We start from the raw sequence: 19,118 nt of genomic DNA on the forward strand, positions 1-19,118 counted from the left end.
TCCATCAGCTGTAGCCCTGCCCTCATTCCACACCTTCCCACTCCAGATCTTCCTTGAGAAAATGACAATAAATGTTGTTTTTTTGGGGTTGGGTAACGTTTCCCCCTTGGCCATCAGGGTGAGAGGATCCACACTTGCCCAGTCTGGTGTGCAGTGAGTGTTTGAGGGGGTGTGTCAGGAGCTCAGAGCAGGGACCCTTCAGGATTATTGTGGAATAGGCTTTGAATTAAAATGCAACTTCCACAAATATGTCACTTCATCCCCAGTAATTGCATTTCACTGTGAAATCAAGTGAATTCAAACAAGAATCTCCCGCATCCTTGTTTAACCTCGAAAAGGGCTGATTCTGTATGTTAATTAAGGCCTAATTAAATTTAAATTAAATGCTTATTTGAAACACTTAATTTGACTTGCTACCAGAAATTTCAAATATTGTGGTTTTATTGAAGGGGGAGAGAGATTCCACTGAGGGAAAATCCATCATTTTTCTCAGCACAATTCATGCCTTTGTGCAGAAGTGTCTGTGGCAAGAAAACAGCTGAGTTCTTCGTGGGTAACCAGCCTGTCTGCAGGGCACCCAAGCAGGAAACAAATGGGGCTTTGCGAGAGTTGTAGTCTGAAAAAAAAAAAAAAGGGAATATAAATTTGCCTTAATAACTTTCACCCTTGATAAGGAATGGCTGAAGTGTGCATTTGCACCAATTTTTTATCAAAATTCCCAGTTGTCCCTGCTTGCAAAGGACTGCTCCTTGCTGTGCAGCTGCTTTCAGGGCTGGTGATAGCCCCACACTGTGCCAGGGAAACAAATTCTGCCTTCACCTCCAGGAGCACTGGGAGCACTGGGGAGTGAGGATGGTCTCCAAGAAAGCCCCTGGCATCCAAATCATCCCAGGATCCAGGCAGGGAAAAGGTGCTGCTGTTTGCTTTGCCCCTTTCTGAGGCAGGAAAGGTTGCTCAGGCTGCAGTGAAAGGAATCAATAAGCTATAAAACATTTTGTGCAGCAGTGTGGGGTGATTTGCATTAAATATCACTCCAGCATTGTAAATATTCCCAAAATGCTACAGTCTCGAGAAACACGTTACCTCAGCCGTCTGCTAAAACAAATGGGAATTTTCCAGAGCTTCCCAAAGAGATTTTCTCTCTGTGCTCTCCCTTACTCGTGTGGGATCCCGTTTAAAACTGGGTGGGGATGGGACAGCTCGCGTTGGAATTGAGCCTTGTTGGGTTATCTGGAGGTTTGGGTGGTGCTGGGGAGAGGATCAGGGGACTTGGAGGTGTTTGGGGCTGTTCAGTCTGGTCACAGAGTCCATGAGGTTGGAAAAGCCCTCCCAGACCATCGAGTCCAAGCTCACCCACCCTGTCTCCAGCCCAGAGTGCCATGTTCAGGAATTCCTTGGACACCTCCAGGGATGGGCACTCCAAACCTCCCTGGGCAGCCCCTGCCAAGGCCTGAGCACCTTTTCCATGCAGAAATTCCTCCTGGTGTCCAACCTGAGCCTGCCCTGACAGGATAAGAGGGGATGGCTTCCCACTGCCAGGGGTCAGGGATGGATGGGATACTGGGAAGGAATTGTTCCCTGTGAGGGTGCCAGGCCCTGGCACAGGGTGCCCAGAGCAGCTGTGGCTGCCCCTGGATCCCTGGCAGTGCCCAAGGCCAGGCTGGACATTGGGGCTGGGAGCAGCCTGGGACAGTGGGAGGTGTCCCTGCCATGGCAGGGGTGGCACTGGATGAGCTTTGAGGTCCCTTCCAACCCAACCCATTCTGAGATTCTACGATTCTCTTTGGTGCATTTGAACAGATAATATTATTTTGATTGTTCTGAAGTTGTCCAGGCCCTCAACCCGCTCTTTTCCTTTGTCTAAAAGATGTAAAAAATGCATTTTCTTTCACGAAATTTCTTTGCTCATGGGCTTTGTGCTCCAGCATTTCCTTGGCTCCACCCCAGTGCCGAGCCACTGCTGTCCCTGCTCGGGGACACAGGCAGCCTGGAGGACTCACTGTGCTGTGCTAGGGATCAGGATAATCTCAGCCAGGAGGGTTGAGTTTAAACAAACACGCAGGAGGGGTGCAAAAGGCTTTCTCGTGCATGACAAGCTTGTGTTTGCTCTGAGGCAGACCTGGCTTGTAGCAGTTTGCTGTGTTTTGTTTGCAAGGAGGCATTGAAAACTTGGTGATTTGGGTTGAGTCGGACCAAAAATCTGCCCAAGGGGGCTCTGCAGGGCTCCCAGGCAGGGTGTGGGGACAGCCACCATCCTGTCAGCTCGAGACAGGGCCCCTGGCATGGGAACAGCCCCTGTCCTGCTGGGGAGCAGCGTCCTGTGCCAAGAGCAGCTCTGCCTTCCTAAAAAGCCCTGAACATCCCAGGTGGAGCTGAGAGGGCTGGGCTGAGCAATCCTCTCCTGTCACTCCTGCCCCTACAGGTGTGCTGGAGAAGCCTCTGGACAAAAAGGCTGGCAGGAACTACGGCCCTCCAGGCACCAAGAGGCTCGTGTACTTCATCGACGACCTGAACATGCCTGAGGTGGATGCCTACGGGACCGTGCAGCCCCACACGCTGCTCAGGCAGCACCTGGACTATGGCCACTGGTAGGAGCCTGCTGGGGCTGGGCTGAGACCCTTTTGGGAATGGGGTTTGAGGTGAAGTCACAGCGCAGAGCCCTCCTCCCATCCCGTGTTGGAGCTGGCTGGGAGGCTCTGGGTGAACACTGTGCAGCCTGGGGTGTCCCATGTCCCCAGGAAACGCTCCCTGCCTGGCTGAGCATGGAGGGAGGCCATGGAGTGCCCCTGCTGTGTGAGCTCCTGATGCTGTTTTCAGTCAGGCAGCAACAAACAGTCGGTCTGCAGGCAGAGGTAATTTGTAGGAAAAGCAGCAGCAGTGTTTTGGAAGGAGATTGGAGTGTCTTACAGCACTGCTGGGACAGGGATGCTCACAGCCCTCCCACGAGAAAAGCAAGGCAGAGCCACAGAGCCATTCCCAGTCTCCTCAGCCGTGTGTGTGCCTGGACTTGAGCCAAAGCTTCCCAGCCATGGGCACAGTGGGGCGGAAGCAGAAATTCGGGGCTGGGGGTGTTGGGGAGGTTGGGCAAAAAGAGGGCTCTGGGTGTGTGTGTGAGCAATGCCCCGTGGTGGGGGACACCTTGTGCCCCCTGTCCCCTCCTGGGCAGGTCCAGGCTCCCTGCCCCGCTCTCAGCAGCACCTCTGTGCTGTTGCACCCCTCAGCACGGCGGGTGCAGCTCAGCCCAGGGTGCTGAGGAGGGACAGGGGCACAGCTCCTGTCCCCTCAGGCTGCCCCGGCCCCAGCAGTGATCTCGGGGCTCTGCTGCACCCCAGCAGCCGCCCATCCTTCCCTGCAGGCAGCCTGCCCCCACCCCAGGCTGGCCCAAACCAGAGTGATTCCTGTGATTTCCCACAATTTCTGTGCTGGGTCTGACCCGAGAGCTCTGCTCAGCACTTGTTGCCAGCTGGTGGGATGTCCCCCAGGAGCAGGGCCCTGTGTGCTGGGCCATGTGCAGACATGCAGCAGTCTCTGCCCCCGGAGAGGGGCAGAGTGTGACCCCCAGAAGCCACAAGGGTCCTGGCAGCCCACAGACACGCTCAAGGCACAGCAGTGGTGGCTGCCCTGGCTGGAGTCACCGTCTGTGGCTTTTGCTGTGCCCCCAGGTACGACAGGAGCAGGCTGTCCCTGAAGGAGATCAGCAATGTGCAGTACGTGTCCTGCATGAACCCCACTGCGGGGAGCTTCACCATCAACCCCCGGCTCCAGGTAAAGCCCTGCGCCACGGCAGGCACGGCCCTGCCCTGATTTTGGGTGGATTGTTGAGGTTCAAGGCTCCAGGAGAGCCTGTGGCAGATCCTGCTGTCATTCAATCAGTGGGAACAGCACGGATCTGTGCAGTGACTGGAATTCCTGATGGAGAGGCAGCAGATTTGCTGCCTTCCTCCCTTCTTTGTGTTTCCTCTCCTTTTGCTGCTCAGTGGGAGGAAGAAGTCACAAGTTCCCAGCCAGCTGGACGCGACTCTCAGGAAAAGTGGTTCAGACAGGCAGATTTTACCTTCCTCTTGCTGGTGTTTCCTGCTGGACCATGGTTTGTGAAAGTCTTTTGGTGGTCAGGCATTGGAACTTGCTGCCCAGGGAAGTGGTGGAGTCACCAACCCTGGAAGTGTTCAAAATTGAGTAGATGTGGCACCTCACAGTATGGTTTGGGATTTGTTCAAAGGTTGGACTTGATGATCTTGGAGGTCTTTTCTAACCTTACCCATTCTATGTTCCCTTTCTTTGCGAGTTCCAAATCAGCAAAAGGTCTTCTGGGAGGTGGTACCTGCTCCTTCCACAGACAGGACTGAGCTTTACCGGGGCTCAGTGGGACCTCCAGACCTTCCAGCTCTTCAGTGGACTGAGCTTCCCTAGTGAAATGCCATTGAAAACCCCTTGTTCAGCCAGCAGAAGGTGTCACCTGCCAGCTGTCCTCTGTGGGGAATTGGAAGGGGGAGATGGTTCTGGTGGACTGCAAGTCATGGGATTGTAGAGCATCCCAGGTTGGAAGGGACCTCGAAGGATCATCTGGGACAACCTTTCCTGGGAAGTGGAAGATTATTTAGTGCTGTGTCCAGCCACAGCAGGTCCTCCAAAGGGCACTGGCCTGGGAGGTGGTTGCCCATCTCTCTGACCTTTCTGTGTCTCACTTTCTCTTCCTCAGCGTCACTTCTGTGTCTTCGCCCTCTCCAACCCTGATCAGGAGGCCTTGTCCAGGATCTACAGCACCATCTTAGTGCAGCACCTGGCCAGTGGGAATTTCACAGAGCCTGTGCAAAAATCAGCCCAGCAGCTCATTGCCCTGGCCCTGGGGCTGCATCGGAAGGTGGCTGCCACTTTCCTGCCCACAGCTGTCAAGTTCCACTACGTTTTCAACCTCAGAGACTTCTCCAATATCTTCCAAGTAAGTGCAGCTCCTGTCCTGTGGCACTTGGAGTTTGTCCTGATGTCACAGGCAGCTGGTGAGCCAAACACAGTGTCCCACCCAGTAATGACACAGCAGGGGTGTCCCCTGAGCAAAGGGGGTGACCTTGGGCCATTCCCCAGCTCCTGGTTGGTTTTGAATGCATTCCAGAGCCATCACCCGTGACTTTGGGGGAAGATCAGTCAAAAGCTTATTTACTTTCCAGCCTCCTCTGGCCAGTGGGGAGGGGTGCACAGTTCCAGAAGGAGGTGCAGATTTTGAGGGGTTTGAAGTGTCCCCTGGCTGGAAAAGGGACCAACTGGAGGGAGCTTTGCGCTCCTGACCTCAGCCCTTCATGCAGTGGCTGTTGTGAGTGTGGTGGAGCTGGGCTTGTCCCGGGGAGCCCCACCCTACTCGTGTGAGTGTGGGGGTCGATGGCACCACCCCACCAGCCAGGGAAGCTCCGATTGCATGGGGCAGGTGGTGGATTCTCTGGGCTGCTGGCCCTGAGCAGAGGAGAGGAGAGGAGAGCAGTAACTGGTTCAGCTGCTGTGCCACAGCCAGGACAGCTTGGTGGCTGTGCCAGTGTGTCCTCTCAGGTGCTCAGCATTGTGAGTGCAGGATGGCATTTAAAGAGCTGGTAAATCAATCCAAACCAGCTTTGATTTTACCACTGAAACTGAATTACCAGCCACTGCACCAAAGGGAACTTGTTCAGCTTCAGAAGTGTTTTTTTCTGTCCTCAACGAGATTTTGTTTTTCTGTTTTCCCCAGCAGTCTCATGCTCTGAAGCAGCTGCTGTTCCTGCTCAAGAGCCTTTCAGAGTTTCAGGCTGATTAATACAATTTGATAAATTCCTCAGCAGCCAAACCAAGGGTCAGCACCATAGCCTGTTCTAAACCCCCAACTGGTGATTTGTCACTGTCCTTGTTAACATCTGTTTCACAAAGTAGGTGCCTGGAAGTTCAGTGCCTTGTGCCTGCCCATCAGACAGGAGCTGGAGGAATGACAGGACAGGGAAAGCCAGGAACAGGACCTTGAACAAGTGAATAACTCCACAGTGTCAGGAGGAGTCAGGCCTGTCACTTGCGCTCAGCTGAGCACCAGCAGCTCCGACGTGAGATGTGGGTCATGTTAAATCCTGCCTCCCAGTTAAGCTGGGCTTTGAGAGAACAGGAGCATTTCAATGGGAAGCTTTAATTGGGTTGGGGGGTAATAGAAACCATCCTGCCAGAACCCAGTGCTGGGCCAGAGGGCAGTGACAGGAATGCTCCTCCTCCTCTATTCAAGAGATTCTCCATGCTCTTTTTTTGTTTGTATCTCTTCAGTGTTGGCCCCAGCTCCATCCCAGTTGCAGTGATCCACAGCCACGTGTCCCTCGTGCTTTTGGGGTGTGGGGGTCTTTAGACTAAAGGGATTTTAGAGGCATTGAGTGATTTTGAATTCTCTTTTAACCAGTTTGGGATCTGATGCGTTTCTCCTTCCTCTCTTTGAGTTGTCAGCTTTTCTCACCATTTTTTTTTTCCTGGAATAAATAAAATAATTTGACAGCTGTAATGACAAATGTGAAACCCAAACAATCTGAGCCGTGGACCAGTGAGCTGAGAGGGCCTGCTTTACATTGCTGTCAATGCATTAAATATTTAATGTATAAATAATTAGATGTTAGGAATAAAAGCTGTCTGTTTAATTCATACCATTGAAAACCCTGTGTGCTGTTAATAGGCTTAGTATAGGCGACACCTCTTTGAAATATAATTCTTTTATGCATTTTAATAGAGTTCATGGTAAACACACTGTGCTAAGCAGACAGCAACTGATATTTCCTGCAGGCAGAATGCACCTAATTAGAATTAATTGATTAAAAAACAAAAAGACGCCAGTAACATTTACAAACTATTTTTCCTTCTTGACAAAGCACCCACGGGGGGCATGGGGTTGGATGGACAAACTGGACATCTGGGCTGGTGCCTGGCTCTGAAGGGTCCCACCTGCTAAGAGCAGGACCCCAGCCCGGCCAGGGGAGGCTGGGTGGGGGATCAAAATGGGTGTAATGAGTGTAAACCTTCAAGGGAATGTGGGAAACAGGCATTCCCACCAGGGGTGTGGGCAGCAGGTTGAGGGAGGTGATTCCACCCCTCTGTGCTCCTTCATGAGACCCCACCTGAAGCACTTGTCCAGCTTGGGGGTCCCAGCACAGGGAGGAGCTGGAGCTGCTGGAGGGAGTCCAGAGGAGGCTCCAGGATGAGCAGAGGGATGGAGCAGCTCTGCTGGGAGGAAAGGCTGGGAGAATTGGCTTTGTTCAGCCTGAGGATTGCTCTGAAGTGACCTTACGGTGGCCTTCCAGTGCCTGAAGGGGCTCCAAGAGAGCTGGAGAGGGACTTTGGACGAGGGATGGAGTGACAGGACACAGGGAATGGCTTCCCACTGCCAGAGAGTAGGTTTAGATGGGCTATTGGGAAGGAATTCCTCCCTGTGATGGTGGTGAGGCTGTGGCACAGGTTTTCCAGAGCAGCTGTGGCTGCCCCATCCCTGGCAGCGTCCAAGGCCAGGTTGGACACCTGCTCTGGTGGAAGGTGTCCCTGCCCATGGCAGGGGGAGGATGGAATGGTCTTTAAGGTCCCTTCCAACCCAAATCATTCTGGGTTGAGAAGCAGCTTTGGGAGTTCTGGGTCAACAGGACACATTCCCTTGGGTGTTTGGTGTGGGTTTGCCCAGAACCTGGGTGCAGGTTGCTGTGAGGGGGACTCAGCACACTGGATGCTGGGCTTGGGTCCCTCAGGGTCAAGCCTGGGTTTCCTGACTGTCCTTGCTCTCCACAGGGCCTTCTGTTCTCTACCCCTGAATGTCTGAAGCAACCCCAGGACCTGGTGAAGCTCTACCTGCACGAGTCAGAGCGGGTGTACCGGGATAGGATGGTTGAGGAAATGGATTATGACACTTTTGATAAAATCCAGCGGGAGATGGTGAAGAAGTGCTACGATGTAAGCGTTGAGGGCTGCTGAGCTCTAGTGCTGATGGCAACAGAACAGAGTGGGCTTATTGGAAGGGAAGTCAGTACTGGGGATTTTCCTTTCCCACTCTTTCTCTCCTGTACCTCTTTCCCCTTTTCCACATGCAGGTGCAACTGTGTGGATGTAAAAATGCTGTTCCCTGGGGAGGTGGCTCAGAGCTGCAGTGGGTTTTCCTGTGTTTGTTCTGTATTATTTTGTTCTCTTTTACAGGACATTGAGGACACTTTAGAGCAGGCCAAACGCATGAATATTTACTGCCATTTTGCCAAAGGCCTCGGGGAACCTGGCTATAGGCCAGTTCCAACCTGGCAGGAGCTGAACCAGATCCTCGTGGAAGCCTTGGACAACTACAACGAAGTCAACGCTGCCATGAACCTGGTGCTGTTTGAGGATGCCATGTGCCACGTGTAAGGGGCTCTTCTGTCTTCATGCTCCCACCATTTCTCTGTGCAGATTGTTTGGTGGAGTTTCCCAGGGGATGGAGGGAGATGGGCTGAGGCCAATCATTTGTAGTTCAACAGGGCCAAGTGCCAGGTCCTGCTCTTGGGGCACAACAACCCCATGGAACACTCCAGGCTGAGGCAGAGTGGCTGGAAAGCTGGAAAAGGCTGTGGGGGTGCTGATGACAGCCCTGGGGTGGCAGCAGGGCCAGGGCAGTGCCCGTCCCCTGTGCTGGCACTGCTGGGGCACCTCCAGTGCCGAGGACAGCTCTGGGACACTCAGGACAAGAAGGACATGGAGGGGCTGGAACGTGTCCAGGGCAGGGAACGGAGCTGGGAAGGGGCTGGAGCCCCAGGAGCGGCTGAGGGAGCTGGGAAAGGGGCTCAGGCTGGAGCAAAGGAGGCTCAGGGGGGACCTTGTGGCTCTGCACAAGTCCCTGACAGGAGGGGGCAGCCGGGGGGGTCGGGCTCTGCTGGCAGGGAACAGGGACAGGAGGAGAGGGAACGGCCTCAGGCTGGGCCAGGGGAGGTTTAGATTGGATATTAGGGAAAATTTCTCCACTGAAAGGGTTGTCCAGCCCTGGCACAGCTGCCCAAGGAAGTGGTGGAGTCCCCACCCCTGGAAATGTTCAAAAAACACGTGGCCAGGACACCTGAGGATGTGGTTTAGTAGTGACCATGATGGACAGTTGGACACAATGATCTTTCCCAACCCTGAGGATTCCATGATTCTGGGAGAATTACAGCTGTGGAGCTGGGGGGGAGCCAACGTTTCACCTGCCCAGGTGTTGTGTCCAGCACAAACACTGCGCTGCTCCAAACTGGTGTTTGGAAAGAATGTCCCAAACTCTGGGGCTTCCAGCCAGAGGCTCTGCCTGCTGGTGGTTTTTTGGTCTGGTTGCTGTCATGAAACCTTTGGCCCTTGGAGCTCTGCATGTGGCACAAATATTTATCAGATGTGACATTCAGGTGCTTTATTGTCTTCCCTTGCCAGCCAGGGTGTACTGGGGTTTCCCTAAGTGCTGACAGCTGGTTTAGAGCCACATTTACACAGGCCCTTAGTGGGATTTTCCTCTGTATGAAGTACTGTGTGCATTTAGGCTACTCCTTTTAAAGGGTGCAGGCATTTAGACTGCTTTGATCCTCTGGAAAACCTGCTTGCATGGAGATGCCTGGAGGTGCAGATGGATTCCAGCTGGAAATTGGACATGTGGGACTATATGAAAATAAGCTTCCCACTGATCATTATGAAGCTGTTTACGTGCCTTGGGGGGGGACCTCCAGCTCTCACACCCAGCCTGGGGAAATCCCAGCAGAGACAGAGTCACTTCTGGGTGCTGAAATGCAGAGCTGGCCTTGGGTGGCTTCAGGAGATGGAGCTACCCTGGCAATCAGAGTGTGAGCTGATTCTGTATGGAAACCTTGTCCCAGGAGGTGCAGATTTGGGGCTCTAAGCTGGAAGGAAGCCCCTGAGCTGGTGCACACCAGGGTGGGTGGTTTCAATTCTCATTTATATATATATATATATATATTTATTTATTTATTTTTTAAGATACATATATATATAAAGTTATATATATATATATTTATATATAATTTTATATATATATATACATACATATACAGGAGTAGCATTTACACACACACATGTGTGTGTATATATATGTATATATACACACACACACACACACATATATATATATATATATATATATATATACAAAATTGGTCTGTTCCAAGTGCTCCCAACCCGCGTTGTTGGCCACTGGGCTGGGCAAATTTTCCCTGACAGTCTGGGTGTTCCCTCCTCTATCCATAGGTCCCATGAAACCTGCTCTCCATGCGTGTTTCTGCTTGCATTGCCTGCAGAATGGTCACAGGAATACTGACCCTGTGCTCCTCTTGCTCTTGTAAATCGGGATTTGCAATTGGAATTTACAAAACACGGCCCTGCCCCTCCAGTTCACACTGAGAGTAACGAGGAAAGCGAGGTTTGGGTATCCAGCACAACTTCCCAATTTCACTGGAGCTGAGTGAATCCCGTTCATTGCATTTGGAAATTGCATTTGGCTGAAATACACAACTCCCTCCATCTCAACCAGCTTCTGACTATCAGCTTGAATTTGCTGAAGGTTTTCAGTTGGGAGCAAAAATAGAAGAAAAGAAGACATTTGATGACTTCATATATGTAGGGCCATGGGGGATGCCTGTCAGTCACCTCATCCAGGGCTGTGTCACAGCACGGAGCCCTGGGGAGCACATCAAGGCAGGGACCACGGGCAGAGCTGGCCTGGGGAACTCGGAGCAGGAATGCTAAAGTTCTCCTCACAGACTGGATTGTTTTTACAGAAATAATTTCACAGAAATTAGTAAATGATTAAGTTATAAAATTATAAAAAGATCAGTCAGAGTCTGTGCATAGATTATAAAATACTGGAGTGGTAATAAAGCAGTGCAGTGTTTCTCACAGTATTACTTGAAAAATAATGAGATTAATCTAGGAAAATAGTGAAGGGAGCTGAATAAAAGCTGTGGAGAGGGGAACGGGGCTTGTATTTCAGTCCCAGGACAGTGGGGGTTCCACAGGTGGGATCCTCTGAAACCCCCTCACCTGGGGGGCAACACGTGGGGGTGGCAGCATTTGCTTAAAGAGGATAAAAGGGAGGCAGACAGAATTCACTGTAGGATCTCAGACAGGACAGGTGAGCAGACCTGGGAAGCAACAGCAAGTTCATTGTGAGGGTGAGAAAATCTCACTCTTAGGTGGTGGTGGTGTGGATAACTAAGGAATACAGATTGTTTTCTGGGTAGGTTTGTGCCATTCCAGCCATGAGTGAATGTGCTGTGGTGCAGAGCAGAGCTCCTCACCTGTGCACGAATCCCAGATGCCTTGAGAAGAGAGGCCTTTCCTGGGGAGGGGAATCAGAGCCTTGAATTTTGCTCTCAGTTCTTGCATATCAATGTCCTTTTCCCCTTGCCCTCCCTGAAAAGATACCCAGGCCTTCACTTGAACATTGTTCTGTCCAGCAGGACTTGGCAGGTGGAAAAAAACTGGGCACATTTTGAATTGCCACCAGAGTGGGGCTTTTTTTTTGTCAGCACCATCCTCTGGGCAGATCTCAGCAGAGACGCGCATCGATTGCTACCACATCTCCGAGACCGACATTCTTCATCCCGCTCAGAATACAATTTCTTAGTGAATAAAGTATGTATGGAAAAGCAGTGGGCAGAGAAATAGGAAAACACTCTTACTAATGAGAGATTTTGTATGCTTCAATTTAGCTGCCGCATCAACCGCATCCTGGAGGCGCCCCGGGGGAACGCGCTCCTGGTCGGCGTGGGCGGCACCGGGAAGCAGAGCCTGACCCGCCTGGCAGCCTTCCTCAGCTCCCTGGAGGTCTTCCAGATCACCCTGAGGAAAGGATACGGCGTCCCTGACCTCAAGGTGGGGGACTTGAAAGGCTCAGGTGGAGGGGAAGGAAGTAAAAATCAGAACTCGCCCTGGAAACTTGTTGAATATTGAGAGACAGAATGGAGGAGGATGACCGTGAGCCCAGGTGTGCCCAGGAGGGTAAGAGGCCAATGGCACCCGGGATGTGCCAGCCCTGGCTGGCAACAGGGCCAGGGCAGTGCCCATCCCCTGTGCTGGCACTGCTGGGGCACCTCCAGTGCCGGGGACAGCTCTGGGACACTCAGGACAAGAAGGACATGGAGGGGCTGGAACGTGTCCAGGGCAGGGAACGGAGCTGGGAAGGGGCTGGAGCCCCAGGAGCGGCTGAGGGAGCTGGGAAAGGGGCTCAGGCTGGAGCAAAGGAGGCTCAGGGGGGACCTTGTGGCTCTGCACAAGTCCCTGACAGGAGGGGGCAGCCGGGGGGGTCGGGCTCTGCTGGCAGGGAACAGGGACAGGAGGAGAGGGAACGGCCTCAGGCTGGGCCAGGGGAGGTTTAGATTGGGTATTAGGGAAAATTTCTCCACTGAAAGGGTTGTCCAGCTCTGGCACAGCTGCCCAGGGAAGTGGTGAAGTGCCAGTCCCTGCAGGGATTTAAAAGCCATGTGGATGTAGCACCTGGGGACACGGGTTAGGGGTGGCCCTGGCCACTCTGGGGGAACAGGTAGACACGATGACCTTAGAGGGCTCTTCCAAATGGAATGATTCTGTGATCCTGAGGTACTGAAACACTCCAGGCACCACATGATGCCGTGGAGAGGAGCAAATGCCTTGCTGGAGTGTGTCTGCACAGGGGTGCAGCCAGAGCTGGGGTCTCCTGGCAGTGCTCCGAGCTGGCCAGGCCTGAGAACATCCCAGCCCAGCCCTGAGTGTCAGCCCTCGGCTGTGCTGATGTTCTCAGTGACTGGGCAAGTTCTGAATTTTCCCATTGCTGGGTCTGGCTTTGCAGCATGTAGCTGTAAGCCCTCCTGGTTCCCCACCTGCAGGCAGACCTGGCAAACCTGTACCTGAAGGCTGGGCTGAAGAGCGTGGGCTCCGTGTTCCTGCTGAGCGACGTGCAGGTGGCGGACGAGCAGTTCCTGGTGCTGGTGAACGACTTCCTGGCATCAGGTACAGCCCTCGTGCTCTGCTTTCTCCTCTCCCCCTCTCCAGTGGAGTTTTGCTCCTGGTAGCACCTGGAATTCTGGAATAGACAGAGGGGCAAAGGATGAAATGAGCTGGAAGTTGCATGGGTGGAGCGCTCGAGTAAAAGCGGTGCCCGGGCCTCCCTGGGGAGGGACACTCCATCAGCTGGGACATTTCTTGTCTTTCCCTTGTGTCTTGTACCCGTTTTTCCATATGTCTTGGGATTCTGCACATAGCTGCTAAGGGACAAGTCTGCTGGGATATTGCAGCTGGGGACAGAGCCAAAGGAATGTATCACAGGTGAGGAGTTTCACGGGGGGTTCTCGTGCATCCACCTCTTGAATTAAGGTTGTTTCTGGACACTGGGTTTGACTGGAGTATCTGCAAGCTGGAGGATGAAGCAAAGCCACGGGGTGGCTGTGTCAGTGTGTGTCACCTGGCTGCTTATCCCACGCCAGTCCCTTCCCTGTTGTTTTTCCAGATGCATTGGGGTTTTTGAGTTGCTGCTCACCCAAAGCATTGCAGGGCACTCGGTGTCCGTGCCAGCGCTCTGTTTTGTGGTGTGTGTGGATGAGCATCCCTGTGTGCTGCGGTTCCCAAGCCCCTGGGGGTGCAGGCTGTGTCACCAGGACCACGGAGGACACCTGGAGTGGGCATGTCCCCATTTTCCCTGGCACATCCCTGCCACTGCCTCCCTGCCACTTTCTGCCTTGTGAATCGGGTGGGGAAGGCACCAGCTGGGTCAGGTCCCTGCAGGGATGGGGAGAGGTGAGGAATCAGCAGCACAACTGTTGGTGAGTGGCTCCAGAGGTGTGGCTGTACATTGGTGGCCAGATGGCTTCAGCAGCACACAAGCTCTGATGCTCTCCCGTCTGAATCAGCTTTGATGATTTTGTAATCGGGAGCAAGGACAAGGTTTGATGTGGAGGGTGGGGAGGAGTTCCCACCAGCTCCTACATGTGGTGCAGATGCACAGACACCTGGTAACTGAAGGTGAAGCTCCGGAGAGAGCTGAGGTTCTTCAGCCTGGAGAAGAGAAGCTCTGGGGAGACCTCAGAGCCCCTTGGAGCCTAAAGGGGCTCCAAGAGAGCTGGAGAGGGACTTGGGACAAGGGTCTGAAGTGACAGGATGAGAGACAATCCTTCCCTGTGAGGGTGAGCAGGCCCTGGCACAGAGTGCCCAGAGCAGCTGTGGCTGCCCCTGGATCCCTGGAAGTGTCCAAGGCCAGGTTGGAGAGGGCTTAGAGCAACCTGGGATAGTGGAAGGTGTCTTTCTTACTTGTTTCTCTTGTTATCATCATCTAGAACAAAATATGTTCTAATCTTTTTGATAAATGAGCAGATTTCTGATGAGTGTATTTCCCTAAGTGATTTGTGCTCATATTGAAAGTATCTGACTCAGTAATGATGATTTTAATCAAATCAGAAGCCAGAAAGGAAGTGAATATGTGATAAATTAAGGAAACAATAATAAAAAAAAAGAAGTTGGTTGGGTGCATTTTTGGCAGTCAGCTGCTTAACTAGTAAATTTTAAAAGTTTCTACAAGATTTTTAACTTTTAAAATGTTTTGGGGATCTGAGAGTTATTTGGCCACTGCTGGAAATGGCCCTGAACAGCTGCAAAAACTTTTCGTGTAATTAATGCATTTGCAAAACTACAATGATTTTTTATCACTTATGGCATATGAGGGATTTGAATGTTTCTTTTGTAATCTAATTAGATTGCAGAGCTAAAAAAAAAAAAGGGATTTTCTGTACTTTGACTCTATTCTATGTTCCCTTTCCTTGTGTTTCATAAGGATGTTTGCTCTCAGGGGTGTTTATTTTTCAGCACAATGACCTTCTGTGCCCCTTTGCTGCTTCTGGGGCCCGGGGGTGCCTGCTGCAGTGCTTTTACCTGAGGAAGGGACTTCCCTGAGCCCCTGGAGAGGGAGGCAGCAGCTTCCCTTTGCTCTAAGACTCCGATGACATCCAGACCCGTAAACCCAAATGTGTCCCCTTCTCCTAGGGGAAATCCCGGATCTCTTCCCTGATGATGAAGTGGAAAACATCATCAGCAGCATGAGGAATGAAGTCAGAGGCCGGGGGCTGGTGGACTCCAGGGAGAATTGCTGGAGGTTTTTCATCGAGCGCGTTCGGCGGCAGCTGAAGGTGAGGTGGAGCAGGAGGGGCTGGTGCCGAATGATTTTTTGCCTTTCTCCTTTTGTATATTCTCTGTGTTCTTTACACACACCTTTGTAGCCTATTATTGCATTAGTAGCTGGTCCCAGTACTTCTCCCAACTTTTTCCCTAGGCAGAAACACAAAACCCATTCCAGAGCCCCAAGCCCCAGGGGGTACAAGGCGCCTCTCCTATCTTGGTTCTTTTTGGGAGCCAAGGCCAAAAACAGCTCTTCGAGACACATTTTTGTGAACAAAGTTTAGTTTCCGTCTGAGGGGGGACGATTTAGAGAGGGGGGAAATTCTCTCACCTCTTAGGTCTCTAATTGGTGATTTTTGTCAAATATGCCAATTTGCTAAACTTACAGAACTGTATTCACCCCAGCTGGGGGTGGGCATTGTGTGGACATTTTCCATGTCTGCGCCTGCAGGCCTCCAATAAATAGCCTTTCTGCTGCCTCCTGGACTAATATTATCTCCAAAGTGTGGTGTTTTATTTCCAGGTTCTTGAAGGCATCAGGGTTGGTGCTCCCCATCCACCCTGGTGCAGGTGTGTGGGGTGGAGATGCTCTGGGCTGCCCCGTGGGGAGGTTGGGCTGCAGCTCTCAGGGGTGTTTATTTTTCAGCACAATGACCTTCTGTGCCCCTTTGCTGCTTCTGGGGCCCAGGGGTGCCTGCTGCAGTGCTTTTACCTGAGGAAGGGACTTCCCTGAGCCCAGGGTTTGCTGCCTGGTGCTGGCATGAAGGTGCACTCAAGTGCGGGACACACCGTCTGTGTCATCACCCGGGGGCCTTTAGACAGCACAAGTGATCCAGCACAGAGGCTGCTGTAGCTGGTGGGGTGGGATCCTCCCTGGGAAGGGGCTGCTGGAGCCCGAGGTGGGCTGCAGGGGCAGATCCCAGCCCTGCTCCTCCTTCCCTGCCCTCGTGTGCCCCGCAGGTCGCACTGTGCCTGTCCCCCGTGGGCCCCAAGCTGCGCCTCCGCAGCCGCAGGTTCCCGGCCCTGGTCAGCTGCACCACCCTCGACTGCTTCCAGCCGTGGCCCCGGGAGGCCCTGGAGTCCGTCAGCCTCCGCTTCCTGCGGGACATGGACACCCTGCAGGTGAGCAGCCAGCACGGTTCCTGCCAGGGGACCCGGGGGACAGGGCTGGCCACAGCCAGGAGTGGCTCCGTGTCTCACACCAGGTGGGCACTGCTGAAAGGAGGGTGAGGTTGCCCTCCAATGTGAGAGATTGGTTACGTGAAAAGGGACATATAGATTCGGGATATACAGGTTCTTTGCAGCTTACTGATCTGAGAAGCTGGCTACATGAGAACGGGCACATAGACCCTTGCAGCTAGCTGAGCAAGGTCTCATAAGACAATGCACCACACATCCTGTGTAACAACTGAAGTTACAGAATATTACATGTATCTTGCTCAGTAACTGAACCACCATTGAGCCTTACTGCTGAACTATGGGTTTATTTGCAGAGCCAGCAAGGTTAGGTTTCGGCAGTATAACAATAGACATCTGTGGTTAGAAGGCCAGGGGAAAAGGCAGAACTGCTGACCACAAAAGGGGGTCTAAGGAGGGGTTTAGGATCAGCTTAGTCGACGTGAACCACTTAGAATGCACCGTTACGAATATGCATAAAGCTTATTATTGTTAGTATATAAGGAGTTCTGGTACGATCAATAAATCGGATTCCTGCTGATCACTCATATTGAGTGTCTGGGTTTCCCCTCTATCGCGACACTCCAACACATCCAGGACAGACACACAGCTGGTGTCTGTCCATCACTGGTAGCACTGAAGTGCGTTGAACTCAACCAAACCATCCTTGAGGCACGTTCCAGGTTTTTTGGAGAGGGTTGTGGAGCTCGGCAGCAGAGCCACGGGCCCCACTCTCCTGTGTGCCTGGTGTGTTACTGGGTGCTGGTGGCACTGCCAGGGAAAGGACGGCTCTGCCAGCGCAGAGGGAGCCCCAAACACCCACAGAAAATAATCTGCTGCTCCTGAGCACTGCAAGGAACACACACGCTCTGCTCTCCCCACTTGAGTCTGAGCCTCTGGAATTCTCAAGGGCAAAAATAGGTCAAGTTCCCAGTGCTGACAACCTGCTATTAGAATAGAGATTCGTTTCTGTTTATTTAGTTTGTCTGGGCAGGATTTAGGAAGAATAAAGTCTACAATGTTTCTTTTTAGGAGTGTGCACTTTTCCCATTTGTACAGAAGAAAAGCCCAAATTTATACTTATAAGAGCTGTTATTTTGTAGAGAAATTGCTTGGAATAAGATAATGTGTGAGATAAAAAGATATCAAAAGAGGTATAAAGTACACGAGCAACAAAGTTATTTTAGAGATAACAGTGAAAAGGGATCAGCTGAGGTGTTACATCCCGGATTGTGCTGCAGCAGAATGAAAAGTTACCAAATTCCTTTCTATTCAGCACAGACCTGCGTTATATATAGTTTTCTATTTAAAACAACTTCTCCTCATCTCCCCATCTTCCCTTTAGGATTCAGTGAAAGATTCAATAAGCAAATTCATGGCCCACGTCCACATCAGTGTCAACGAGATGTCCCGGCTGTACCTGAGCAACGAGCGCCGCTACAACTACACCACCCCCAAGTCCTTCCTGGAGCAAATCAAACTCTACCAGAACCTGCTGCTGAAGAAGGACAAGGATTTAAAGGCAAAAATGGAGCGGCTGGAGAATGGCCTGGAGAAGCTCAAGAGCACTTCTGCACAGGTCAGAACCCCTTGGGGTTGGTTTTCCTTGTTTCTCTTGTCTGATTCGAGGGAGAATTTTACAGGGAAAAAAAATTCTGCTGGATCCTGGCTCTAGTCTGGGCTTGAGCTGGGTTTTTGGAGGAGCAGAAGTGATGCTCTGTGCTGGAAAGTAGAATGCAGAGGTGTGTGTCCAGTCTCTGCTGTTTGGGGGTAACTGAAAGATTTCAATAAATAAAATGAGACTGGGATCCAGCTGACTCTGCCATCCTCTTCTAGTGGTTAAATTTCAGCTGGGGTGATGAAACAGCTTAGGAAATACAGGACAGTCAGTGATTTTTGGAGCTGCATCCAGGAAATCTACAATAACTTCAGCAAGACTCTTTCAAACTAAATAGTGCATGCTGTTAAAATGAGGCTGATGTTCATTTCTCCTTCCATTATGCTATCCATCTTTAAAGAAAGCTAGTACATGTCTGAAATGCACATTAGTCATCCCAAAATCCCCCTGCTAAAGACTCACACTGGCACTCTCCTCTGGCAATGCCTGGAAGTTGTTCTGGGTATTTCCCAAACCTCTCTGCAGTGACACCTACGTCTGTTGCTGCACTCCCATTTTTCTCTCCATTTCATATCCTATTAACTCTCACAGATGTTTGCTTGCAAAGCTTCTACAGTGGCAAATGGGGCTGTCCTGAAGCTGCTCTGGAGGAGTGCAGGGGGGTTGGTGAGAATGAAGGACTGGCAGGTCCATCCCCTTCCACACAGCCGCTCTGGGTAGCGCTGGGGACATCAGTCACGTCTGTCACGCTCCAGGGGACACGCGCCTGCCTGGGCTGATGGATGGGCTGGGCTGGTGCCTCTCAGCGCTGATATCTCCATCTCCCTTCAAACAGCCTCTGCTCACAGAGCAGGGCACAGGAGGGCTGAGCACATGCCACGTCCTGTGCAGGTTTTAGCATCTCCTTTGTAGGGAAGGGGTAGCAGAGAGCGCTGGTGGTACCCACCAGAGCGACCAGGCCGTGCCCTCAGTGCTCACCTCACCTCACCTCACCTCACCTCACCTCACCGCTGAAACTGCAGGAAAAATGAAACCCCTCCAACAATATTTTTAGTGTTAGAGAATCAAGGCATTCCTTTATTCTGGCCAGGATGTGCAACCAAAATCGTTTCACCCACACATAGCCCAGGTGTGCAGAGAAAATCCTTCCATGACACATGGATTGACCACAAATTTTTCACAAACTTTATACAGTCAAAACCCAGAGAGATTCGTTGGT

At 51.9% G+C, this 19,118-nt stretch overlaps 1 protein-coding gene across 2 annotated transcripts in view; it reads left to right on the top strand.

Moving 5' to 3' along the window:
- Nucleotides 1-19,118, top strand: part of LOC121661667 (dynein heavy chain 9, axonemal-like) — a 124,861-nt gene that overhangs the window by 21,678 nt on the left and 84,065 nt on the right. For both annotated transcript variants that reach the window (XM_042022080.1, XM_042022081.1), the window contains 10 exons: nt 2,423-2,588; nt 3,663-3,765; nt 4,700-4,939; nt 7,762-7,923; nt 8,164-8,360; nt 11,676-11,838; nt 12,828-12,951; nt 14,974-15,116; nt 16,066-16,227; nt 17,627-17,860. In XM_042022080.1, the coding sequence (XP_041878014.1) occupies nt 2,423-2,588; nt 3,663-3,765; nt 4,700-4,939; nt 7,762-7,923; nt 8,164-8,360; nt 11,676-11,838; nt 12,828-12,951; nt 14,974-15,116; nt 16,066-16,227; nt 17,627-17,860 (1,694 nt within the window). The remainder of the gene's footprint in view (nt 1-2,422; nt 2,589-3,662; nt 3,766-4,699; nt 4,940-7,761; nt 7,924-8,163; nt 8,361-11,675; nt 11,839-12,827; nt 12,952-14,973; nt 15,117-16,065; nt 16,228-17,626; nt 17,861-19,118) is intronic.

Source organism: Corvus kubaryi, unplaced genomic scaffold (genome assembly GCF_017639235.1).
Source record: "Corvus kubaryi isolate FWS band 111438036 unplaced genomic scaffold, C.kubaryi_AGA036_p1.0 37187, whole genome shotgun sequence".
NCBI lineage: Eukaryota > Metazoa > Chordata > Aves > Passeriformes > Corvidae > Corvus > Corvus kubaryi.